At 46.8% G+C, this 27,448-nt stretch overlaps 1 protein-coding gene across 5 annotated transcripts in view; it reads left to right on the forward strand.

Annotated features, from left to right (window-relative positions):
* The first annotated feature begins 11,563 nt into the window (after nt 1–11,563).
* LOC129385417 (japanin-like) overlaps nt 11,564–27,448 on the forward strand; it is a 107,801-nt gene continuing 91,916 nt past the window's right edge. For all 5 annotated transcript variants that reach the window (XM_072284032.1, XM_072284033.1, XM_072284031.1 and 2 more), the window contains exons 1-3: nt 11,564–11,700; nt 16,787–16,935; nt 20,552–20,592. In XM_072284032.1, coding sequence (XP_072140133.1) covers nt 16,878–16,935; nt 20,552–20,592 — 99 coding nt within the window. In that variant the 5' untranslated portion in view covers nt 11,564–11,700; nt 16,787–16,877. The remainder of the gene's footprint in view (nt 11,701–16,786; nt 16,936–20,551; nt 20,593–27,448) is intronic.

The raw sequence follows: 27,448 nt of genomic DNA on the forward strand, positions 1-27,448 counted from the left end.
TTGTCACTCGTTGTGAGCCACTTTCCTTTTTGCAAACACCAGTGCGTTCGTGTTTGAAAAATACTGGAAGACAATAAATTCGCAAGACTACATTTTACTACAAATTGTCTCATTCGGACTAGTGGGCAGGTTACTTTTTCTATTTAGTTTGCGCTCCAATCCAGCGCGACTTTAGAAGCTGCAAAGCTGAAGACTCATAAGGATAAGTTTTAAATTCTTCTATTGGTACTGTGACCTTTCTGCGGTGTATCTACCTTGATGATGCACATATCTTTTGCTGAAACAGCATGATATATCTCTACGTAGGCTAGATGAATACAATTTTTGGTAACGTCTCGCACAGTGACGCAGAAACACAAGCAAAGCTGAAAATTGATCTACGATTGACGTTTTTTTTGTGCAGCTACACTTTAAAACTAAGTGCGCCTGCTTATGTTCCAAAATATTTCGTCTTCTTGTATATTTACTAACAATAAAGGAATCACAGGCAAACATATCAAGCATAGAATCTATATGAAATAAATACTCGCCTAGTTCGCTCTTGGGCAATGACGCCCTCATGCTGAGCAGGATGTCGTGTTTGCTATTCTCAAATGCAGCGGCCGCATGAAAAAAGAGGAGGAAAGGAAATGCGCGCTTCTACATTGTTCTTGGTTCCTGGTAAAAAAAATTCAGTTGCCAAAATTATTCGGATGGACGCCCGCCCCCTAACCGCTGTTATCCTACACAATCACGTCAGTTCGGGAACTGTTCGAAATAGTTTGAATTGCAGTCGCAATCTAAGCAGCTTAACATGGCTTGCCTGAACGAGCTTTTCTGTGACGCGCCCATTACCTTAGCTACTTGCATCGGCAAAGAAATGGAAATAATGGTGTTGGGAAGATGGGCTGGGCTCCTTGAGTACAATGAATAATTTATTAATCTTATCAAAACATGTCCAACACGTCGATGACAATTCGAAGCATCGTTTTGCCCTTCCCTCGAGTTTTCCACTGCTGCTGATGCTGGTAGTGCTGCCGGTGGTGCAATCTTGCGCGCGGCATCGGGGGTGGGGATGATAGCGAGAGCGTGTCACCTACATGGTAGTAGGTAAGTGGGAGAGGCGTACCTGAGCGTCATGAAAACGCCCCTTGCAGTTCTCTCGTCGTTGTTACAATGCCCTCTGGAACTCCCTCGCCATCGACACAGTGCCCTATAGGCGGATCTAATTATGCGTCAGCGCTTTATACGAGAACTAAGGAAATTGAAGTGCTTACTTATGTATGAACATGCAAGAGCCCAGAGGGGATCTAGTATGGTCGAAAGAGGAGATTGTAGAACAGGGATATCCTTTGGTAGTTTTTGGCACTCAATGGTGACTTGGGGAGCAAGCGATTGCACAGGCATTGAAAAATAGAGCAGAGAGAGAGAGAAAACAAAGGTAGGAAAGGCAGGGAGGTCAGCCAGAACAGCATCCAGTTTGCTACCCTACACTGGGGGTGGGGGAAAGGAGAATAGAAAGAGGAAGAAATGGAGAGAGGAATCACTGAGTACGTGTGGGAGCGACACCATACACAAGGACACTATAAACGGTCTGTTAAGCCCGTGCACTTCAAGTACCGCACTAGTGCACGAATCGCTTTTCGAGCCAGTGACGGGTGTGGCCACGGTCCGAGTATCTTTGACTCGGTGAAAGATCTCGAGTCCAGTCTGCGTAAAGTTGCCCGCAGAGAGAGGCGTTGGACATCGTAGCGAGGGCAGGTACACAATAGGTGCTCGATGGTCTCCTCGCACCCACAGGAGTCGCACATCGGGCTCTCGGCCATTCCCATACGGTAGGAGTATGCGTTCGTGAACGCCACTCCCAGCCACAAGCGACACAACAAGGTTGCTTCGCCGCGGGGAAGGCTAGATGGCAGTTGTAGCCGTAGCGTGGGGTCCAGTTTACGTAATCTGCAATTGAAGCCACTTGAAATCCAGAGATCTTGGGACTTCTTACGCGCAAGTTGGCGAAGTTCTCTGGCAGCGCCCGACCTCGCCAAAGGTGTTCGACGCGTCTTGGTATCTTCGTGGGCACACCGGGCAGCCTTGTCAGCTAGGTTATTGCCGACGATGCCACAGTGAGCAGGAATCCACTGAAATATAATGTGGTGTCCACTTTCCAGAGCATGGTGGTGCACTTCCCTGATTTCAGATGTCATTTGCTCGTAAGTTCTGTGACGTAATACGGACTTGATGCTGTGAAGGGCTGCCTTAGAGGAGGCGTTGTCTGTACTTAGGGGCTGCATTCCTCACTCGTGCACGCAAGATTGAGCCGCGTTCGCCGGCTCACCCTCGTGCTCTCTAGCTCGCACATACAGCGCAGGGCGCGCGGCGATAGTTTTATCTCCCTTGCACTTTCTACGGCACCTCACGGCGACGGCGACACCGACTGCAGAAATTCGCCTGGAGTGTCCACATAATTGATATCGAAATAAAAATAAATAACATTAAAGGCGGGAAAATGCGGCCCTAATGAAACAGAGAGCAGTATGGTGATACTTTAAGTACGAGGTGGTCCAAGGTATATGGAAATGTGTAATCATTCTAGGATTGTATCTGCAAATGCGGTTGTTTACTTGAAATTTGGCGTACAATTAAGATCCGATGGCTACAAGGTCAGTACGACGCCTCGGATTGGGCGCTCACGGGAAGAATGCAAATGAAGCTATGCAGGGTGACATGAGCTGGGTAAGTTTTGGAGTGAGGGAAGCTCACAGTAAAATTGATTATGAAGAACGACTGAGGAATATGGAAGTAAGCAAATGGGCTGGAAGAATGTTCAGTTATTTGTACAGAAGAACATTGATTCACAGTGGAGAAAAGAGGTATGAAGCTTACAAGCAAGTATGCGGCCTGATTGGTGAGCTGCATGGCAACAAAGAACGTCAAGCGGAAAGTCAGAGCGGCTGAGATTATCTCATGGGTGGCATCAATAGAAAAGAAGCCTGCTATGTGTAACTACTTCAAAAGAAAAAAAACGAAATCAGGCAAGAAACAATTGATGATAACTCAAATGGAAGCTGACTACTTTTGGAAGCTAGATTAGGATGCGTTATAACACGCACTTATAAAGCGAGATATAACGAAGAAAAAGCATGTGCTTACGGCAGATAAGGTAGCGAAACGATGGAGTACGTTTTATTAGATTTTGAAGCTATCTGCCCAGTACTGGCCTCTGGCCTCCTCTCTGAAGCCCTTGATTCAGCGTAAGCAGTTTAAAAGTAAACATGTCCGCAATAGAGACTAGTAAGGCATAATTAGAAGACTGCAGGAAGAAAAGTAGAGAAACGACAAACAACGGAGGCTTACCAAAACAAAGTTCGTAATAGGGTTTCAGAAAGTTTGATTATGGGAAGTCTCCTTGTTTTTCTTCCCTTTTCCTTTTTTTTTTCTCTTCTATAACAAAGGCATGACATTAGGCAATATAATAAAGAAAGTTTGCTGGTGCAACCCACCGCCCCGCCCACAGGAGACGCTCATAGCATCCATACTTTCATCTATCTATCGCTGCCCACGCAAGAGGTCGCGTTTCTAAAGCTCACCTTGGTGCATAGCTGTCCCAGGCGTGTGTTTCCCAGTAAACATTATGGTTATATAAGCTGCAGCTCCCGGGAAGCGTGAGAACCAGCCTGGGATCTTTGAATGATATCGCGCTCTATTCCTAAAGACGAAACTTAAGCTTCCTCTGAATGTTTGGTGTTTTTCTAACATCAGTGAGCGTTTCAATTATTCCAAGGTGTTAGCAGCCAGGGAAGAAAGACAGCCACTGTCCTTTCAGGTGGTCAGTGACATGGATGGATGGCAACAATTTTACTGTAAATCCGGCAAAATATAACATCCCGGTGTAAGATCTCCCATGAAGGGCCTTCGAGGCGTTGTCTCGTCGCCGCCTCTCGGGCCCGCTGCACTGCCGGTACAAATGCGCCTGGAGTGTCCATATAATTTCTGTCGCAATAAAAAAGGCAAGGCACCGTCCGGCCGCGAGGTTATAACCTAATCAACACAAAGCTATAATCCTTAATAGATAGTTGGAGTTGCCACGATATGTACCACCGTAGCTAATTTCAAACAAGGGGGCGCGTGTCTCACAGTTTGTTCTATAATGTTTAAGGTCCTTGCGGGCATAGCAACCACTGTATCAACGTGAACATTCTATGAAGAATCTGCTGAGAATGTCACACCTAAGAATTTATACTGTGATTCTTGCTTCGCTGTATTATCGCTGATGACGTACTCAAAGTGCAGCCTGCGCTTCTTATGTGTAGAATTAAAATGAAGGCCTGTTTTAGTATTGAAGTTTATTCTCCATCTTGAACACATGATAAGTCACTTTGTAAAAGGGCAACATAATCTTGTTTTCTAATTTTCCTATACAAAACCCGGTCGTCGGCAAGTATACCTGTAACATTGGTCTAATTGGAAATCTGTAAGGCTCTTCTGGCAGAAAAGTTAACTTTTTGAAGGTGCCATTTAGCATTGAACTTATTTTCAGTATTTCCCATAAAAGCCTCCGATCCATTGGCTTAATTACTCTTTCTGGTTGCCCTCTATCGTTCACCTTTAGGTCAGTTTCGCTATCAGGATGATCTTTAAGTGCGAAGACACAAAGTTCTCCAATGACTTTTTTTTTATTCTTCAGTATAATATAAAGCATGTGGCCTATCGTAATGGTGGGCCGCATATGGCCGATCGTGTCAAGTTAAACAGGAATTTTCGACACGCAATTGCGGATTTCAAAATGCCAACCAACAGCGGTAGATAGCCTCTGAGTGACGCAAATCGTGGGCCTCTACGTCAGGCAGTTCAAGCAAAACATGAAAGCGCTGAATTCCACATATGAACTCACACGTCATCGGCTCGGTTTCCCAGATGCGCCCACGTTCGTCGAAGCCGGAGCTTCACGGCAAACGCGCGTTTGTGTCTCTCCGACGTCTTTCGGTAAACACCAGTGCAGCTTCTTTGAAAGTGCGTCGCCGGCAGGGTCTTTAACGTCAAACGTTTTACTCCCAACCATGACGTTTTCATGGTGCCTATAGCGAGGAGTTCCGAGAATGCCACTACGTCGCATTTGTAGTTTTTAGAATGGAAATAAATTACATTTTAACCGTCAGCTGTCCGTAATATTTGGGGAAAGTGTTCCTCGTGCCGCCGTCAATATTTCACCTAAGTTTGGTATACGCCCTACTTTAAGTCCGACCATTGTGAATTGATCCTAGGACAAATACGTTCTTCAACTTACATTCAGCAACAGTTCCACTTAAAGTGTATTTACAAGAGAACAAGTCGCAGTTTCGCCAGAAATTCGAAGCACCGTTTGCGATAGCAAATTAGTGAATAGCTGTACGAAATAGGCGTAGTAGTTTTAGCGTCCGTGTAAACTTGCTAGACACTTGATCACTAACTAAATTAACAAACATAGAATGTGTGAGCGTGACTGAACGAAGACGTAGGTAGAAATATACACAGAGATGTAGCTGTCTTTGTGTGTCTGCTTCTTTCTACGTCCTTGTTCAGTCGCGCTTACACATTATATCATGGATTCAAACCAACAAGCCCGCAAACGTTTTCTAACTAAATGAGCAGCAAGCATGGTGTCATGTGTGCACAGGTAAACATGAACACATCTCTCTTGATGAGCGTAGAAATTCGCTGTGAAAATGCTGGAGTGAGGAATCGTGGCAGCAGCAAGCAAACTGACCTTCGTGCATCTTCTTTTTTCTTTATTGATACTGCCATCCGTATATGGCCATAATATGAGTGGAAAAATAAAAAAAAAACAAGCAATGCCACCACATCTGATTTAGGCAGTGCGAGCAATACGTATAACAAGCATCTGAATACAAAGTACAAAAAAAAATTGCAGCGCATATACATGGCAATAAGCAAAGCAGGAAAACCACTCAATGTCCCTTGAGGCATATAAAAAGAAGAATAACATACACAGGTAATAACAAAATCAATATATATATATCAGATGATTACCGCACCACCCCCTACGTACCGTATAGATAACAGCATCTAAATTACCCGAAAATCCTTAGAACAAGCAGACTGAACTACGAAAACAGGAAGCAAGTTCCAGTCTTAAAATTCTAGGAAAGAAGCTATATTTGAATGTATCATTTTGGGTTACTGGAAGGGGCTATACATACTGTCGCGGTGTCTAGATGATTCATTAGTATAAATTTCAAGATAGTTTTGAAGATATCCCTTTACGCTTCAACGGATAGCTTTAACGCAGACGGAACCTCGAAAGATACCGGCAATACGCGCACTATGCAAGCATCGCAGATTATTTTGAATATGATGCCCGCGCGGACGCGCACTTAGGTCACGTCACAGATGGTTTTCAAGACACACGAGCGCAGGCGACGCGTACCTACGTCGTCCGCCATTCGTGTTTCGAACGCCGCATTAGAAGCGCGGTTGTCTCCACTCTGTACGGAGTGGCATGCGAGGAGGACATCAAGGGCGCTAGCACCAGCCGGAGAAGAGCGCCCCTCCTCCCTCGCTTGACCGCCGTGCCTTGCGCGCGAGAGGAAAGGCCACGCTTCCAGGCCGCGTTCCTTGCTTGCGCACGCGAGATTGAACCCTGTTCTCTGGCTCATCCGAGCCGCTTTCACTCGCAGATACAGCATACGGCGCGCGGCGGTGATTTTATCGACCTAGGACTTTATACAGAACCACACGGCGACGCCGACACCGAAGGAAGAAATGCACCTGGACTGTCCATAGAATTGTTATCGCCACAAAAACTATTTTGTTGCATGAACGACAAGTTGGCGCCAGTGTTTCGCCAGCAATAATTCATCATTGTTTTTAGATGGCCGGGACGCTTTGTTCTTTTCGGACATTGTACACAGAACAGTAATAACAGATAATGTTTAGGGCGCAGATACATGTGGTGGAGAAGCAAGGAATCAGCGCAGTAAGAATGGGCGTTGTAGTGGTGTAAGATGTCGTTGGGAAGCAGACACATACTTGGTGATCTGGGGAGTTGGTACTGTCTATAAATTCCGGAAAGATGATCCGCGGCATTGTTCGGCCGCTATATGGGCGAAGTATATCGCAGAGAACAAAAAACTGCAGGATTATCTTCCAGTGTATCAGCAAATCTACCCGGTATGGAGGCAAGCAGTCGGCGTCCTGTTGAAGCCATCCAGCACTGTAAAACAGAGAAACTGCGTATTCTTGCAAGCATAGTGCTTACCGACCATTGCCAGCCGTGGTGTGGTTCAGCGAGGTACCCCAGCAAAATACATGGCGTTCTACAATGACTTCAAAGTGCGTGCCCTACAGGTATGGTCGGAATTTGTCGATGGTCCCTGCGAAATCTAAGCACGTACTTTCTGTGATGTAATAATTTTGCTCCGGCGGCGACAGAAGTTGGTTTCCGAAGGTGACCACGCGTTGTAGGCAGTGCCGTTGTGCGAGAGCGGTGCCTGGGCCGTGGCCGCTGGCACTGGTGCGAATGTGTGCGCTGGCTTAGAGGTGGAATTGTGATAAAACAATTAGGTTCGTTAATATATTACCAAGCGATGAAAAGGGGTAAATTTGTTTATGATTCTTGAGATTCTCGAGTAGGCCAGTATAAGAAAGGGATACTTCCGCGAGCCACTGAATAAAGCGGTGAAAGTAGAAGCCCACGTCATTGGCCGACCGCGGAGTGGGGAACTGGTTAACAGCGCAGGCTTTGTCAGGATGCGACTGCACGATGTCAGCGTCGACAAGGTGGTCGATGGTGCAGATTTGATGGTGGCTTAAGGGAGATTTTGAGGAGTTGAAGTAAAGCAAAGCTCAGGGAAGAACATCAAGCACAGTGGACAAGCGAGTGCGATGGTTTTCTGAAGTAGTTGAAAAAATAGCAACATCGAACAGACAGCAAAAATATTGTGGGCAAGACGGCAGTGCCACAGTGTGAGAAACGCAATCAAAGTGTTTCGTTTTGGCAAGCCAGACTGTATCGAAAAGAATGGACCACATGCACAGCTGTGGCTGCTGCTCTTTAGGCACGCCAGCAAGCCCAACGCGAGCCGACACATTACACTCCCGCAAACACCTGCAAAGTGACGCCACATGACTGAGGCAAGAACGCGCGTCAGCGATAGCAGAACAATTTGGGCCATTTGAAGCCTCGAAGAGGGTCACCACAGGCTTTCAACTAGCAGGAGGATTTCATAGGCCAAAAGGCAGCGCTCCAAATTTATAGATGTCATCAGGAGTCAAGAAGGCGGTCACCACTCGGTCTTGTTCATCCACGGCGATTTGCCAGGATCCTGAACGCAGGTCGATTGAAGAAAAGTGTTGGCTCCGTGCAAGTAGTTGCGCGCGTCCTGAATACGAGAAAGAGGATATACATCTTTTTCCTTTTATCTGGTTGAGATTGAGGTACCTTTAACCGAATCTGGAGCTATTGTCCGAAGTACGACTGCTGCTGCTTATAGGGCCAGCTTCGCAATGGACCGACCACTGGACACCTAGTAGTGTCGCGCAATTATTGCATCTGCCGCCACTCATTTTGCCATGGTTTCCACCCTACTGTGCGTCAACACGTTGCAGCTTGTGATTTCTGCCAGACACGCAAGAACCCTGGCCTATTGCATGCTTGCAGCCTCCACCTTCTTGATACCTCTGATGAATCATTCGTCAGGTGGGACTTCATCTCATAGGCCGTTCTTCGTGTCAACCACTGGAAAGAGGTGCTTTGTAGTCGCTGTTGCTTACGCAATATGGTGTGCTCTGACACGAACACTTCCGACGAGCTGTGCTACTGATGTAGGTGGTTTCATTTTTCACGATATCATCCTGCGCGACTGCGCTCATCGTCAGTTAATTAAGGACTGCAGCCAATTTTCCGGTTAAAAGTAGCCGACGGCCTTCTTCATTCCTGCTCAGTCAGTCTCAAGATCACTGCAGGGTACTATCCACAGAGCCTCACTGAATATCTCAACTGCGCCTTGCCAGATCTGCTTATTTTCTCCATGTCTTGACACTGGCACTGGGGCATCAACCTGCCTTTTCTGACCTTGACTACAACTATTTCCGTCGCGACACAGCTGGCTACTCCACTTTTTTTCTGCTCTTTGGTTACCACCCGTAATGCCCCTACTCATGCTGCTCCATACTCGCGCATAGTAATTCACTACCTGTACTCGTGATGCTCTCGCCCATGCTGATATCTCCTGCCAGGTTGTCCGTAATACCTCATAGAACTCGGAGTCTGACCAAAAATAGCTTATAAGCGCCGACTACGGAAGATAGCACCGACACCGCTCCTAGATCGCTCTTGTAGTTATGGTTACAGTCACGTCGCATTCTCCTATATAATGTCACTACTACGTGACATCTGGCGTCGGGGCTAGTGCGTTCATGTACCGAACGTCCCCGCAAAGCTGCGATCCAAGCCCGAAACCGGAGGACAACACCAACGTCGCCAGGACCAGCGAGCTAGCCGTAGGCAGCAAGGACTGCTACCGGAACACAGACCTATTCCCGAGACGACGAGGAAGGTCGTTACCGAATCAACAACTACAACGGCAGCACCAGCGTCCCCTATCGTGCTCCGACAACTAAGCGAGCCACCTACTTTCTATGGAAGTTCGTCGGAGGATCCGGAAACCTGGCTCGAGACGTTCCAAAAGATCTCGGTCTTCAACGACTGCACCTCTGAGGACATATTACGCCACGTGTACATTTCCTTGGAAGACGCCGCGAGAACATGGTTCAAGAACTGGGAATCCACCCTTACCACGTGGGGCCTGTTCCGCAGTAACGTTCTTATGATCTTCACGAGCATCGTCCGGAAACAAAGAGCCGATGTTCTATTGGAAGCCCGAGTGCAGCTACCTAACGAGAACGTTGCCATCTTTACGAAAGAAATGAGCAGTCTGATGCGCCACGATGATCCGCGGTCTTATCCGAAAATATTCGAGGAGAAGAAAGTCCGCCTACTCATGCGTGGTGTAAAGTATGAACTCGTCGGAATGATGCGAAGCCTCCCGAAGACTGTCGAAGTGTTCCTTCGCGAGGTAACCAACATCGAGTAAACACTGGAAACGCGGAACTGAAAATTCGACCACCGCATGAACTCAACAAACTACGTCGTATTTCGCTCACTGGCCACCGACGACCGGCGTGACACGATCAGAGCGGTTGCGCAGGAGTGATTTCCGAAGTTATTCCCTTCATCACAGCCTCAAGCGGCTTCGATTGCCGTCGTCGTACGTGAGGAGCTCCAACAATTACCCGTAGTGCCTGAATCACCGCAGCCTCAGCCGCAAGCGATGACGTACGGCGCCGTAGCCAGCCGTCACGCTCCCCCTCTGCGCCTGCGGCAGGGTTCGGTAACGCTACAGTTTTGTCGTCCACCAGCGCCGCTGCTAGCACGCCAACCCATCGGTCCGCGCAGCACTCCAAGGAAGACTGACGTTTGGCGCGTCCCACACCCCCGTCCGCATCGCTATGATTCCCGAGAAGCTGGTGATGTCTACCGCCGATGTCCTTACCAAGAGATTGGACTGCCAGGGTTCGCCGTCAACCAAACGCGCCCACAGCAAGTTGAACGCTCACGTGACATTGCCGACTACCTCGCCGCCACTCAGTGGAGCCGTCGACAACCAATCCTTTCACCGTCACCAGTAAGCTCGGAAATCTATTGCTTTTTCTTTTCCCGTTTTGCTGTTTCGCTCGTTTTGTTTTCTTCGTTTGTAATTCTGTACTAAAAATTTCTAGCTCCAATGGTGTGAAGAGCTGAAGAATAATCTCTATGCAGTAATCATTAAGACTACTCGCCGTGGTTCCTAAGTGGCTATGGTGTTAGGCTGCTGAGCACGAGGTCGCGGGATCGAATCCCGGCCCCGTTGGCCGCATTTAGATGGGGGCGAAATGCGCAAACACCTGTGTACTTAGATTTAGGTGCGCGTTAAAGAACCCCAGGTGGTCGAAATTTCCGCAGTCCTGCACAACGACGTTACTCATAATCAGAAAGTGGTTTCGGCACATAAAACCCCGTAATTATTATTTAAGACTGAAAATCATGAAATCCTGCAGTTCGCGTTTGAGCGGTGTTCAGTGTCGTTTTCTGCATCCAATACCGAGCTTGCCGAAATTGTGCAGTGTCTCTCAACATCTTCACCGTCGCTTGGTCGCGTGCGGTTCAAAACGACGTAGTCTTAAATATCTGTAGAGTTCTTTAGCATTTATTTATGCTCTCTTCTCCCGCAGAGCTCGGCGCGGCCATAGGTGGGAGATTAGCGCTCGATTCCGAGACAAACAATATATCCATACATATGGCAGTGAGAAGCACTCTGATAGATTTAAAATTCTTGATAGCAAAACGTATTTACAACTTAATACTTACTTCACATCGATAGCTCTCAGATTCAGCAGCTTAACGTGTTCTTAAGATCTTCAGACACGGTTGTCTCCGCGCGGACAGTACACGTCGCGTCTGTGATTGATCACTGACAGGTGTTTTGTCTTGACTAGCATAGCTTTCTCGATTCGCTCCAGAAAAGACCTCTGTAGATCGTGACCATGTGTGGTGTGTTATTTGGATGCACATAGCGTCAGCAAAAAAAAACTAAAGTAAGATAAAAAGACCTTCTTCATACGTGCAGCGACAGGTGACACTAGGCAGACATTGGTGTGCCCTTAGCGTGAGGGGCTAGATGCTCTAGGGTAAGCTCGGAATTCCATTTTCCCCTTTTGCTCTTTCTTTCTCTTTGTAGTCTCCGTTTAGAATTCTGAACTAGTTACACTTTCTAACTACGATATGATGGAGCATTGAAGAATAATCTCTGTACAATCAGCGTTAAGACTGAAAATCAAAAAATCCTGGCGTTCGCGTTTGAGCGCTGTTCTGTATTGTTCTTGCTTAAGATACAAAGCTTGTCGAAATTTTCCAGTGTCTCTGAACATCTTCATGGTCGCCTGGTTGCGTGCGCTTCAAAACTACGCAGTCAAAACCACCTGTAAAGTTCTTTAGCATTTATTTATGCTCTTTTCTCCCGCGTAGCGCAGCGTGTCCAGAGACGGGAGATCAGCGGTCTCTTCCGAGACAAATAAACAATATATCTGTACATGTGGAAGTGAAAAGCACTCCGACAGGTTTACATTTTTTTAGAGCAAAGGGTATTTAAAACCTAATACTTACTTCCGATCGATAGTGCCAAATTCAGTAGCTTAACCTGTTCTTCAGCTTAAAAAAGAAAGATAGAAACAAAGGCTTTCGTCATACCTGCAGCAACAGGCGACACTAGGCAGATAACGCTGGGCCCTTAGCGTAAGCAGCCAGTGGCTCTAGAGTAACCTCGGAAATCTATTTTGTTTTCTTTTTCCCTTTTCCCGCTTCTTTAGCTTTGGAATTCTGAACTCCGTTTGACATGCTGAACTAGGTAAACTTTCTAGCTACGATGGCATGGAGCACTGAGTCAGAACCATCCACAGAGTCAAAACCATCTCTAAAGTTCTTTAGCATTTATTTATCCTCTCTTCTCTCGTAGAGATCGGCGCGGCCAGAGACGGGAGACTTACGGTCGCTTCAGACACAAACAATATATTGACTCATCTACTTATTTATCGGACGACCACGTTTCAACGCCTAACTAATGTTATCGCACAGCGCAAGACGCGCCTCCATGTATCGGAAGTGTCTCGAATGTTATCGATGGTTCCATGCGCTGTCTGTGACCGAACCTTGCGTAGTGTGATTGCATTTGTGCGCGACGAGAATGATGTAGAACTTTGTGGAAGACACGTGGGTCTTAGCAATTACTCTGGAACATTCGACGACTGATATATAAAAGCTGCCTCGCTTGACCTGCTGATCAGATTTTCACGGTCGCCGACTGTGTTCGCCACTGTCGCCGTTGTTTAAGTGTAGCCTGCTTTGTGGGCACAAGTTCACCCAATACATGTTAGTTTCGTCTTTCTAAGTGTTGCAATTGTGTTCTCTATACGCCACTACCACGTGACATCTCGTAGAGGTGCTTTTAGTTCATGTACCGGACGCCCCCGACAAGCCGTGTTCCAAGCCCGGACCACAAAGAGAACACCAACGTAGCCTCCGACCATCGAGCGAGCCGCCGGCTAAAACAGCTGTCCCCGTTGCATGGACTTCTACCTGAGAAGACCAAAAAGATTGTGACCAAGGCAACCCAAATGGCAGAGGCAGCGCAACCCATCGTTCTGCAACAGCCTAACGAGCCACCGACTTTCCATGGATCATTCTCTGAAGACCCAGAATCCTGGTTGGAGATCTATGAACGAATCGCGTCTTTCAACAACCGGGACTCCGGCGAGAAGCTGCGGCATGTATAACTTCGCCTTAGAAGGCGCCTGCAGAACATGGTTTGAGAACTGGGAGTCGAGCTTCACAATATGGGACCGGTTTCATAGCGGCTTCCTGCGGACACTTACAAGCGTCGTGCGCTAGGAAAGGGCTGAAGCTATGCTAGAAGCCCGACTACATCTACCGAAGGAGACAATACCGATCTTCACCGAGGATATGACAAGCCTGTTCCGGTAAGCCGACCCAGAAATTTCCGAAGGCAAAAAAGTGCGCTTCTTGATGCGAGGCATAAAGCAAGAACTTTTCGCCGGACTGTTCCGCAACCCACTGAAGTTATAGCTGAGTTCTTGACAAAGGCAACGACGATTGAGAAAACTCTAGAAAACCGCACTAGGCAATATAACTGCCAAGTGCTCACGCCGCAGTGCGCCATCCAAGCACTGGGCTCCGGTGACCTCCAAGAGACCATCAGGGTCATTGTGCGCGAAGATCTGCGCAAGATGTTTCCTTCGTCGCACCCCTTGTCCTTAGTCATTGACTTCGTAAAGGGCCCACTTCGACGATCACTGGGCGTTATCGAAGTGCAGCCCCGATCGCCTCTGCCCGTGCCGGAAGCGATGACTTACGCCGCCTTCGCCCATCGTCAAGGTCCCACTCCGCGACAACGCGAGGACGCTATAACGCCACAATTCCATCGTCCACCGCCGAATCGCTTCAAGCACACCCGCGCGTCGCCCAGCGCAGCCACCCGAGGAAGACGGACATTTGGCGCGCCCCCAACCACCGCCCGCTCTGCTATAACTACGGGGAAGCCGGACATGTCTACCGCCGGGCCGATACCGTGAAATGAGAATACGAGGGTTCACCGCCAACGCTCCGCGCTTGCAGCAAGGTGAGCGCCCTCGCGATATCGCCTACAGCCTCGCCGCTACTCAGTGGAGCTCTGGAGGACCGTTCCGTTCGCCATCACCACGCCGCTACCTGTGGCCACAGCGCCTTCCATACACTGGCACAGCCCGAGGCCGCTCTGCGAGCCATATTTGGAAAACTAAAAGCAGCAACCGATGAAGGTGCGGTTGCTGCTCGTCAAACTGACAAAGATCCTCCGCCGCCTACGAAGCCTGCGAAGAGACTACCTCGACGAAATAAGGACACGCCGTCCCGACGAAGTCTGGAAGCAAAAATACGCAGACGAATGACCGCCTGACGACGCCACGAACCAGCGATAGGTCAACGCGACGCAGCCGTGATCTGACGCCAAGGCCTAATTGCAACGCAAGACAAAGAACCACCGATCTCGACCTGCTTCTCGACGACGACGCAGTCACCGCCTTAGTGGTAACAGGGGCCGATTAATTCGTAATCAGTGAACAAATCGCCACCCAGTTGAAGAAAGTTAAAACTGCATGGGAAGGCCCTCAAATTCGCACCGCTAGAGGACAGTTCATTACGCCGACTAAAAAAGAATTACCGTTCATGACCCGAATTACCCTACCACCTTCATTATCCTCCAACGGTGTTTACGAGACGTCATTCTCCGCATGGACTTTCTGAACCAATGCGGCGCAATCATCGAGCTGACGTCGAAATTGATGACATTGTTAGAAAATTAAGCGATACCGTCGTAGAGTTCTCGTAGTCACCACGCCTTCACTGTGCTCGAATATAAAGTTAGCGTCCCGCCGCGCTCCAGCATTATTATTTCCGTCGGGACCGAAACACCCGCTGACTTAGAAGACGTCATCGAGGGTGACCAACATTCTGCCGCCTAAAAGATGTTATCGCGCAGCGCAAGACGCGCGTGCATGTATCGGAAGTTTCTGGAATGTGATCGATGGTGTGCGCGAGCCGATTAATATCGAGATTTATGGAAGGCACGCGGGTCCCAGGGATAAGCCTTCAACATTTGACGACTGATGTATAAAAGCCGACGCGCTTGACCCACTGATCAAATTTTGACGATCGCCGACTGTGTTCGCCGCTGTCGCCGTTCTTTAAGTGAAGTCGGTATTTGTGGGCACAGGTTGGCCTGATAAAAGTTCATTTCGTCTTTCACGGTATTGCTACTGTGTTCTTTATACGTCACTACCACGTGGCAATATCCATACATAGGGCACTAAGAAGAGCTCCAATAGATTTACAATTCTCTATAGTACAAGGCACTTAAAACCTAATACTTACTTCCGATCGCTAGTTCCCAGATTAAGCAGCCTAACTCGTTCTTTAATATCTTCCTACATGGTTACCTATGCACGGTAAGTACACGTCGCGTCTGTGGTTGACCACTGGCAGGTGCTTTTTCTCGATTAGCATAGCTTTCTCGATTCGCTACAGAAGAGACCTCTGCAGACCGTGACCTTGTGTGGTGTGTTATTCGGATGCACATCCCGGCAGTGAAAAAAGAATGAAAGAGAACTGGCAAGAACGCACTACATCGCGCGAGGTTTGAAACCCTCGTCTGCATACTATTTGTTGTTTACTTATTGTTTTTGGAATGACGAATAAAACTGAAACTGAAACTGAAACTGGTCGATTAGGGGCTATTCCGGCTACTGCTAGGGTGTAACTTGGCTGCTTATAAGGTTGTAACTTGGCTGCTGCTAATTTAACCTCCAGTGTTTCTGGGGCGTCTATGGGAACGTTTATCACCTGTTCCCGTAAGCCGTATTGACCATAGCCATGCGTTAGTCGTCGAATTTTCATGAACAGTATTCGAGGGGTTACCATACGTTCGTACACCTCGTTCAAATGCGGTAGTCAGGCTGGCTTGGGTGAATACTTGTTGCCGTTTGTCACGCTGAATTGCGGCACCTTCCCGCGTAAGACCGTTTCTTGAATGGGTCCTACACAGCCACATCTCGTCGTTGTCGCTGGCCTCCAGGAAGATGTCTCACAGCACACACATGCCCTGTGCACGTTTCTCGACAGACCGAACCGTGTTGAGCGTCGATAGGTTCGAGTCAAACCACAGTCAATCGCACGCTCGTCAGAAGTGTTGAAACTCCTGGGTGAAGAGCGAGCTCGGCGTCGCTCCTACTTTCCTCCCGCACTGTGGGGTCTTGGAGTAATCATCGATGCATCGCAGCGATCCTCGCTCTCTCTCGACTGGCGTGTTCTGGGCCTTCGCCTAGCATCAGCAACCTCAGGCAGTATGCGTTCGAGAAACTCCAGCTTTCTTTCTTGCTTTACTTTTCGTTCAATTGCGACAATGTAACAATTGTCTCTTTTTAAGACATAGTGTTGGTGTTGAGCGTTTATGACGCGATCTTAGGACAATGCTTAGAAGCAGAGCAAAGAACATCTGCATTGTATACAGATTCGCCCAACTGTTTTTAGCGTACATTCTAGGGGATATCGAATGAGACGTAGAGCTAGGAGGCTTACTTTTCAATTTTAAATAAGTCATACGCAAACGCTCTAAACAGAACGTTGTCTATTGTTCTCGGAAATCAATATTCTGTCTTTACATCACAGAACACGCACGAGCAGCTACAAACAATTTTGCCGATTCCTGGTGTAAAAGACGGACCCTTTATTCGCCGCCAAACGTCAGTCATTCGCAAAGATGTACATCCGGCTCTTGGCTCCATTTGCACTATATGCATTTGTATTCGCCAATCACTGTAAGTATATCACATAATGCAATATTGACTATTAACATTTAAGATTCATTACGATGATAGGGATGGTGCAGAATTGTCAAATGGAGTAGGCTCTCATCTTTGTTTTGAAGCACTGCGTTATGCCTACATAGTCAGGAAGGCCAGACAATGGCCATTTATATCAAATTTCAATACAATATTTCCTGGCATATATTTCTATATGGACGAAAACAACCAAATATGCATATTTTATAACAACCTTATTTATTTTTTGGCATCAATTTACTTTGAGTGCTTTATGAAGAGTGTATCAACATGCGTTCGAGAGATATAGCAAGGTAATATCGTAAGAGTACTACACTAATCATTGGACCAAGAATTGTGCAAAATATTGCGTTTTACACAGCGCGAAATGACGAAGACATATGTTCACGTACAAACAGGAATAGCGCTGTAACTACCAAAACTAATCATCATACCTTCCTGATGCAAGGTTCCCTTGAAATACACGAATGACTATGTTTTCTTCTATCATAAGAAGTCATATCATATGATATGACTAATAAAAATCGGGCCCCTCGGTTAACCCCCTTTCTTCTCGTTTATGTTTCCTTCTGCCCTTCTTATCTCTCGATTAGCATTCTTAGGATATTTTGTGCTCTTTGCGGCTTGCTTCTGTATTCTGAACGTTTCTACCAACTTGGGTCAATGTGTATTTCATGATCTAATGAGCACATCATCAGGCTTCCATGTTGAGGCATCCGTGTCACAATGACCCAATAAATCAACTACAGCCAGTGAGTATGGGGCAGTAGTTTTATTCTGCCCTTCAGTAAACCTCTTTCGCACCAACTACGGTTACTGGATATGTGACACTGGGTATTTGCCGCTCTTAACGGACCAAAAAAATAAAAATAATTCATCTCCCAATGAATTCGGATGATATTAAATTAGCATTGAATCAATACAGTAACACGTGATATTGCCATTGTGGAAACGTGTGCGCCGCTAGGATCCTCTGTCGCACTGCACACGCTGCGCGTTTAGGCTGCCCCACCTGGAGATCGCCGAGTGTCATGCATTCGATGGCGCAGCAGTGGATTAATTTTCTTGTACCTGTTTTTGCCGTCGAACTGCGCGGAATATTGCAGCGTCGCATTTTCAGCTGCCTAATTTTACATCACAGAAATACATTGAAGAGCACTAGGCACCTAGTGGGACCTATTCAGTGACCGAAGTTGACGTGATGTTCATTGAAGAGTGGCACAAACCTACTCGAATATACCCAGTGCTCCAAGTTGGCACTAAGCAGTTTCATTGAACGGTTTCACTTACCTAGTAACTAAGGTCAGCAGGATGGTTGCTTTTGAACGTTGTTCCATAAACACAGCCACTCGATGTGCTATCCAATGAGCCATGCACAACCCATCCCATTGCCTAAGTTTGCGGGAAAACGGTTAGAGGTAATAAAAGAACCCCTCAAATTTCTTGAAATACTCTATAGATACTAGGTAAAACACGGGAAGGCGGTGAGATGGAATTGAAGACGATGACCAAAACGAGTACGAGGTAAAAGCGGCATCTGACATTACGACAAGTGGACTTGTCATATGTCGCCTTGCAAAATGTCAAGCCCACTTGTCCAAACGTTGGCTGCCGCTTCAACTTCTTCTCGTTTTCTTCATAGTTAATAGATGCTAATCAGTCCCCATTTAAACATGCTCTAAATTTCCATTGAAAGATACGAGTGACTTTATTTTCTTTTGCCTATTTATCTTGCGATTAGCACTGTTAGAATTATTCACGCTCTTAGTGGGTTGCTTCTATCTTCTCACTTTTCTTCCGCCAACTTGGGTTAACGTGTAGTTCACGCTCCAATGGGCACATCGTCAGGCTGCCATGTGAGGCCACCATGCGAAAACAAACCAATGCATCAACTTCAAGCAACGAGTATGGGACTATACTTAAATTCCGCTCTTTATTAAACCTCTTTCACACTAACGATGGCGACTGGGTATGTGATATTTGGCATGTGCAGCTCTTAACGGAACGATAAAATGCAATGGAATCAATCTAACAATGAATTCTGATATTATATGATTAGAATCGCATTAATAGAGTGGCACACCATATTGCCGACGTCGAAACGCGTACGCAACTGCGATCCTCTCTCGCACTGCCCAGGCTGCACACTATAGCTGCCCCGCCACGAAGTCAGCGACGGCCAAGGATTCGATACCACAGTAGCGGATAAATTTTCAGGGATATTTTTTTTCGTCACTGAAGAACGCTGAAAACTGCAATGTTGAATTTTCACTTACTTCAGTTTACATCACAGCGATACATTTAGAAGCACAACAAAACCTTGTCACGCCGAGTCAGTGACCGAAGTTGGTATCAAGTTCACCGAGGAAGGGCACCTATCTACTGCATACACGCAGTACTCAAAGTTCGTAGTACCGAGGTTTGTTCAAGCGATTGACATGCCCTGTTCCATAAACACAGGAAATTGAGGTGCTACGCAATAAATCATGTGCTACCCATCTCTGTGCCTAGGTTTGCAGGAAAGCGGTTCGAGGCATAAAAAGATAAAACTAGAAAGTGCGTGCAATTCTATAATGATCCCAATAACTTCCCGTCTAAACATCCTTTATTATGTCTCTGGTGACAGGCGAAATGAAAGCTGTGTCCTGTATCTTGAGACGATATTGCCTTAATATATATTCACGTTCAGTAAAGTGGAAAGTTGGGCTAGTTGGTGAGTAATCATCATACCTTGCTGGTGAAACAGCGCACTGACACGGACACAGTGAAGACACTTCTCTTGTGTGTCTTCACTGTGTCCGTGTCATTGCGCTGCTTCACCAGCAAGATATATTCACGTGTTGGCCACGTACGGATTTCGCTGTGACGCCGCTAGTTGGCGCAGTATGTCTTAAGGAATGAGTTAGAAGGAAACGCGGCAGCACACACACCTCAACGATGACAAATTTCTGCGCTGACCATCTGGTGTGTGTCTACATTGCTTGAGTTCTAGTGACATTATTATCCACAGATATACTTAGGTAGGTGTTGCTGGAATCCTTTTTAAACAATCGCACAAAAATAATAATTGCAAATATTGACACGCTGTTTTTTATACCTACATATTGATGGCCTAAAAAGGCAATGGGAAAATTTTGGTGTGTAAACATCCTTTCAAGATGGCTGGCTAGATTATGCAACTAGCGATTTCGCTCATCGATGGCTGCACTACCACTCCACATGTCACACGTTCAGCAAATATTTGGCCATCCCACCGTGAGTTTCCTTAGCATATTTCTCGGATGATCAGCGCAGTGTATTCGCTCATTGATAGCTGTCCATCATGTTTGACAATAACCTCTGCTTACCGAAAAAGGACACCGGCGAACAGTTGTGGGGTAAGGTAAATCACGAATTTTGCAATAATGGGCGAAAAACTACAAAAATATAATCAAGACTTTCTGTTTTAGCAAAATACTTCAATGCATCTTTTCCGAATAATTTTGAACGTTATACCTGATAAACACCATTTTCATTTAGGTACGTGACGAGCCCTGTGATGCTCGCGTTTGCTTCATTGTGCTATATTTTTTGTTACCATTCTATTCCACAGATGTTGAAACGTCCAACAAATCATCCCCATTTTATGAGCTGGTAAGCATTCTAAGAAGTATTTAACGCGATACCTTTAAAAACTCCGTATCATAGAAAACGCGGTGTGGCGTACCGCATCATGTGTCGACCATCGTTTCTGCAAAACTATTTTAAAGCACGCATTCCAAACCACGCCGGCCATCCTTGTAGCACAAGAATGTAATGGCAAAAATGGAATTTCTCAAGGCAAAAAACGTCAGAAAAATCGCACAGTACGACTTAACCACAGCCTACAGACATGTAGCGTCGGATTGTATTTTGAATATACGAGAAGACATAATTCTGTTACACGGATACGGAAAATAGAAACCCTTTTCAACATTTCTAGGATTCAAAGAGCGGCCATGGCCTCCCATAAATTGGCGCGCCGCCACGCGTAAATATCAAATGCCATAAAGCAGCGCGCCCGGTTTCTTCCAACACTTCCAGATGGCGCTCGATTCATTTGCTGTGGCGTGATGTCTGTGGCGCACGGACGTGTTCTTCCAGGGCTCCGTGGCGGCGACGAAAACATGTTTTTGTGCATGCATCTATTTTGATTCTGTTTTTGATTTGCTGACTTTTATTTAGCCTTTAAATAGTAGTTGATAGCTTCCTTTCGCGCCACGTGCTTCAGCACGTGCAACCATGTGCCATGTTGAATCGTTATACACTTTAAGTAGTGCTTTGGAAGTGGCATGACTAATAGCTATTAGTGATTTTAGTGTGTGTGCATTGGTATTGGGAATATTGCTTTGGTAATGCATTGAAAGCGTGCCGCGTAGTTGTACACTATACGTCTCACATGTTAAGTCTGTATGGCATTTATTGCTTCTAAAACGTGCTCTGAAAGCTTCGGTGTTTGCATTAGAATAAGCGAAGTGCAACACACGGCAAGAGGCGACAAAGCATGAAATGTTCGGGCGGCCCCTAAATGTAGAGAAGTTGGAGGATGGAGAAGAAATCTAGTCAATAGGCAGGCATTGTGAGGTCCATGCTAGGCTAAATAAAATAGAGTATTTCCAGGATGGGCTGGTAAAACAGGTTGAAGAGCCCAAAAATGAGTTGAATATGGAGCGTGGTGCACGCAATACAGTGGAAAAAAGATTTCAAGCTGCCGAGGAAAAGCTGAACAGGGCCGCCATCATGAACAAGAATGGTCGTGACAATAGAACGTATTCTCCCTAAGTGACCGGGCAGGGAGTATCGGCAAAGCCCGTGGAATGACTGCAACGTGAGGAGGGGGTAGCTAGCAAGAGCGGCACCGACCTTGAGGGCGCCCTAAAGGGAGAGCAGGAACGCAGGGGACATACCCCTTGTCAAGTCCGGATCACACGGAAAATCATAACAAAGGGAAGCAGGGAGAGGCCTGTGAAATAGGAAAGAGTGTAAGGATGATTATCGTCGGCAACTCAAAGCTGGCTAGGGGTTCAGGAGGAGTTGTTGAGAGGGTGAAAAGCGATTGAAGACTGGCGGCACGGACATTTCCTGGGCGGATACTGGGTTCTATCATGCAGCGAGTAAAAGCAAAGCACGTAATTAATGCCTACGGCAGCAACCTTGTCGTAGTAGCATGGGGGATAAAAGACGTCCTAAACAAAAAATGGGCAGGACTAGCCGGGCGCCAAGCGAAGGTGGTAGATGACTTGCGCGAGGTGTCACCTGAGGTGCAGATCATGGTGTGCACGGTGCCGGAGGTGTCTGTACTTGGCAGTAACGCACAAAGAGCCGTAGTGGCTGCTAATGGGCCTATATGGGCAATGAGCCGAGGGAAAGGTCTCCGATTTCTGTCCCTCGGACATTGAACTCTGGTTCGTCAACATCAAGGCACAGTTTTGTGGTCACTGAGTCATATCTGAGGTGGCCAAGTAGAACAACGTCATGAGTACGCTTAACGCGACCAATGCCGCTCTGGTCCGCCACATTGGCCTAGCTCTTCCACCCGATGATCAGTACGATACCCTTAGGCGCTAGTTACTACGCCGCTCCACCGACTCTCAGTCGAGGCGGATTCAACAGCTCCTCTCATCGGAGGAACTTGGTGACAGAAAACTGACTGTGTTGCTTCGCCGCATGATGCAACTCCTGGGCACCAGTCCATCATCAAGAGACTCGAAGATCTTTTGGGAGCTCTCCTTACAGCTTCTTACGAACCAGGTACGCATTATTTTATATCTCTCACCTACTACGACGTCTCTTGAAGCCTTAGCGACGATGGCAGACGAGATTATGGATTATTTCCATCCTGCAATATCCACTGTTCACCGTTGTAATGCACCCGTCGTGACACAACACCAGTACAGCAGCACTTCGATGAACCCGACAGTTCAAGCATGCAGATTGCCACGCAAGTAGAGGAGCTAACTATCCAGTTGGCTTCCTAGGACTTTCGGGCGAATAACCATTAGCAACGGCATCGCTCGCATGATCAAAACGTGTCACGCCCTCCGTCTCCCTTTATTTGTTGCTATCACGCCGGATGTGGCGTATTGCTTTCACGCCGGATGTTGCTAGTGCTATTGGCTCTACATCAAGCCGTCTTATTTACGTCACCGACCGTGTCACGAACGTTCGCAACCAGTCTCATTCCCCCTACTTTTCAAGACCGCAGAAGACATCGCCACGACACGTTTTGTCACTGCCGTCAACGGCTCTAACATTAGAACATACGGTAAGAAATATGTCATTCTTGAGCTTGGTAACCGACGCCCTTTTCGTTGGCTATTCGCCGTCGGTGACGCCCGCTGGTCGATCATCGGCGCTGACTTTCTGTGGAAGTTTAGCCTTCTCGTTGACGTTCGCAAGTGCCGCCTTATTGACAACTCAACAAACCTGTCCCTACAAGGTATCATTAGGTCTGCACAAGGTTCCCGTCTCGTATATAGTACACACCCAGGTACCGAAACCATGGCTCACCATCCTGCTGGAATTCTCAGAGCTGTCCAAACCAACCTTGCCCGATCGTCCAATATTTCGCAACGTCACGCACCACATTTCGACTAAAGAACCACAGTAAACTCCCGACCTCGTCGCTTAGCACAAGACCGTCTGAAAATTGCAAAGCGAGAATTCGAGCACATGCTCGAGTTCTACTTCGTTCGTCCTACCGCTAGCCCTTGGTCATCTGCTTTACACATGGTGCCCAAGAAGACGGGTAACTGGCGACCGCGTGGGGATTACCGCGCATTAAACGAAGTGACGATTGCAAATAGGTATCCTATACCTCACATCCACGAGTTCGCCGCAATGCTTCACGGGTGCTGCTTATTTACCAAGGTGAATCTGCAAAAGCCTACTATAGGATTCCCGTAAAGCCTTTGGACATTCCTAAAATGGCTATAATTATCTTTCTGGAATGTTTGAATACGTATGCATGCCATTCGGCCTCCATAATGGGGCTCAAACATTTCAGCCATTCGCCGACCAAGTATTCCGTGGCCTGACTTGTTGCTTTGTGTATTATGATGACATTCGTCTATTCAGTCACTCTGCTGTGGAACATGAATCTGACCTACGCGATTTTTTAAGACCCCCGTAAATATGTTCCGGTTGTAACCATATCGAATAGTGAGTGCGGCATTGCTTCTCTCGATTTCATGGGCCTTCGAATACACGAGCACAGCATCCAACCCGTCCCATCCCCTGTCCAAGCCATCAAAGATTTCCCACGTCCATCTTCCACCAAGCAGTTGCGGGTATTTCTGGGCCTCGTCCTTAATATCGCGGTGTCATTCCTCATTGTGCTTCAATTTCGCAGCCTCTGCACATTCTGCTTTCTGCACACCACCAGCTAGCACGCCTATACCGTGGACTAAGGTTGCTTAATCTGTTTTTATCTCTGCTAAGAACACCTTTGCTAACACTACTCTACTGGCACACCCGCAACCAGACGCGCCGTAGTCCGTTACAGCAGACGCCTCGAACATAGATGTTGGCGCCGTGTTTCCACAACTGGTTGGCAAGAAATGGCAGCCTATATCTTTGTTTTCGAGGAACCACTGAGCACGTAAAAGCTGATACGGCAAGAATCTGGATACAGCCCCTTCGGTCGCGAATTGCTTGGGCTCTACCTCGCAGTCCGCCACTTCCGTGACAATCTCGAACGGCGTCAGTTCTTTATTCTCACCGACCACAAACAGCTCATTTATGCTATTACCTCCAACACTTCTTCGCACACTGCCCACGAAATTCGCCAGCTAGCATATAACTCCAAATTCGCTGCTTATATTCGGCGTATCAGTCGTGCCGGCAATCCCGTCGCTGAGACTCTGTCACTGATTCATATAAATGCAAGCAAAAGAAATCGCTCCGTCATTCACTTCGTCCGCCTCGTTACCGCTCTACGCACAGACCGTGAACTTCAAAGACTCCGCACTGCCAACAATAATCTGCGCTTTGAAGATATCCTACCGCCTGGCTGCAATATCGAAGTGATATGCGACATGTCCACGGGTGATCCCAGACGGTACGTTCAACAACCATCTCGGCAGCAAGTGTTTGACGCACTACACTGATTATCACACATTCCACTACGTGCCACACAACGTTTGGTCACTTACCGCTATCTTTGGCCGCGTATGAATACTGACGCCCGTTGCTGGGCGCGGGTATTCATGCTCTGCCAGGGTACCAAGGTCAGGCGACACACTATGAGCGCGCCTGATCATTTTCAACCACCAGACGTTCGTTTCAGCCACGTTCACATTGATACAGTTGGTCCGCTACCACCGTCTTCGAACCAACGATACAGACTCATTTGTATCAACCCCTTCACACTCTGGCCTGAAGCAATGCCACTGTCTCAAATTACTGCAAAGCCGGTAAAGAAGGCAATCCTAAATACCTGGATTTCTGCTTACGTCGTACAATACCTCATAACTACAGACAGAGGAAGACGATTTGACTCTTCCCTCTTTCAATCTCTCTACCGTCTGCTAGGTGTAACGCACATACGAACGACAGCTTGTCACTGGCATGGTGGAACGCTTCCAACTTCAAATAAAAGCAGCACTTCAGGAACATAACTCCATGATTTCATAGACAGAGCGCCTGTCTTTGATTCTACTAGGTCTTTGGAGTGCTCTGAAAGCAGATCCACAGTGTTCCTAAGCAGAAGTCGCTTTCGGCACGACACTTCACTTATTCGCAGAGTTCTTCGCCTCGGAACTGTAATCTGCTGACCTACAATCTTACGCCCACCGCCTTCACATTACAAGGACCAATGTTATACCACCATCGCTTCTTAACGACCGCAGAAATGTTTACATGAGCCCATCTTTACTTCATAGCAGTCAGGTATTGATCCGTCACCGCACTACTCCCGCTCCCTTAGAAGCTCCTTACGACCGTCCATTTTAAGTCCTCAAGCGTGACGCCAAATTTTTCAAACATCAAACACAAAAAGTCAATTTACATCAACCGCGTGAAACCAGATGATCTAGACTCTAGCAGTGTCATGTAAACAACTTAAACCACTCAGCGGCAGTGCCTACATCACTAGAGGGGGGGGGAGCAATGTAGTGGACAGTATTCATAGAGCCCCGTGGTATAAAAAGAAGAGACTAGACTAGCGCCAATAGGCATATAGGCTGGACGATAGTAGCCGTGACATCAGCCCAGTCATCTGTATTATAAAGGGCAATTCTTTGTGGACCTTCTGTTTCTACAAGTGGAAAGAAAACTTGGCTGCGTGTAACGTATTTGTGGACCAGAAATAATTGCACAAAGAAAAATCTACAGTTTGTAGAATGCCAAAGTGCTGATATTACGGATCTAGGGAATGATGCCGAAATTATCCTGTAAGGTGACATGGATGCCCATATACAGAATCTACGTGGCTATACCGACGACAACGGGAGGTCAATGCTAGATCTTTGTGAGCAACATAACCTCGTTATTGTGAATACAGGGCATAAGTGTGACGGGCCGACCACATGGGAAGTAGGAAACCGGCAATCGACCATTTATAACTGTCTGATTGATGAGAGAAGTATTTATTGATAAATTGAGAGAAATGGTCATTGACGAGGAAGGGTATAGCAGCATATGGTGGGACCATAAACGCATCATTTTGCAAATTATATATGTAGTTAGGGAAGGGAGCAAAGAGAAAAAATTGCTATTGCAAATGTGAACGCTGAGCATACAACAAATATATTCACAAGAGCCACGGAATAACTTAGCAAATGGTCAAGCAAAGAGTGGGAATACATTGAGCTACTATCTGTAATACCGACAGAAATACGGAAACGGAAGCACCATGCTCGTTGAAAGGAAAAAACGAAACTGAAAAGCTCGTGCAACAGGGAGATACGAGAAGTGATTGCCGAACGACAGAAAAGCTCCGTAGAGAACAGGCCGGCAAAAAAGCACAGTTGCCAAAGGTTGAGGTAGATAGAAAATTGGAAATATACCGGGAGAAAAAAAATCCATGGTTTCAATACTAGTTCAAGGAAAGATGAAAATGAAGGTGAACGTTAGTTGTCAGAAATAGGCGAGAAAAAGAAGGTGGCCTTTGAACACTTTCATACCACAAAAACTGATTAGGTAGGGAGACTGCAACAATACAACCTATCTAGATGAAGATGGAAGTAAACTGCAAGGGGTGGCGGCAATTAATTACATCCAGAAAATAAAAGCCGAATCTTTCCAAGGCAATGACGAGGTTGTACTTGAAGAAAAAAAGAGCATGAAAGAGGACAACGAGCTGGTGCTCACAAATTTCAAATGGAAGAAAGCCGAAGAGAAAATTCCTAACCGCGCACCCCCAGTGCTAGGGGAGGTTCTCATTAGGCTGATAATTGAACTAGGTCCAAAAAGTAAGGAAGCTCTTTTGAAAGTAGTTGATAAGAAGTTTAAATGTTAAACGAATGCCAAA

Source organism: Dermacentor andersoni, chromosome 8 (genome assembly GCF_023375885.2).
Source record: "Dermacentor andersoni chromosome 8, qqDerAnde1_hic_scaffold, whole genome shotgun sequence".
Lineage (NCBI taxonomy): Eukaryota > Metazoa > Arthropoda > Arachnida > Ixodida > Ixodidae > Dermacentor > Dermacentor andersoni.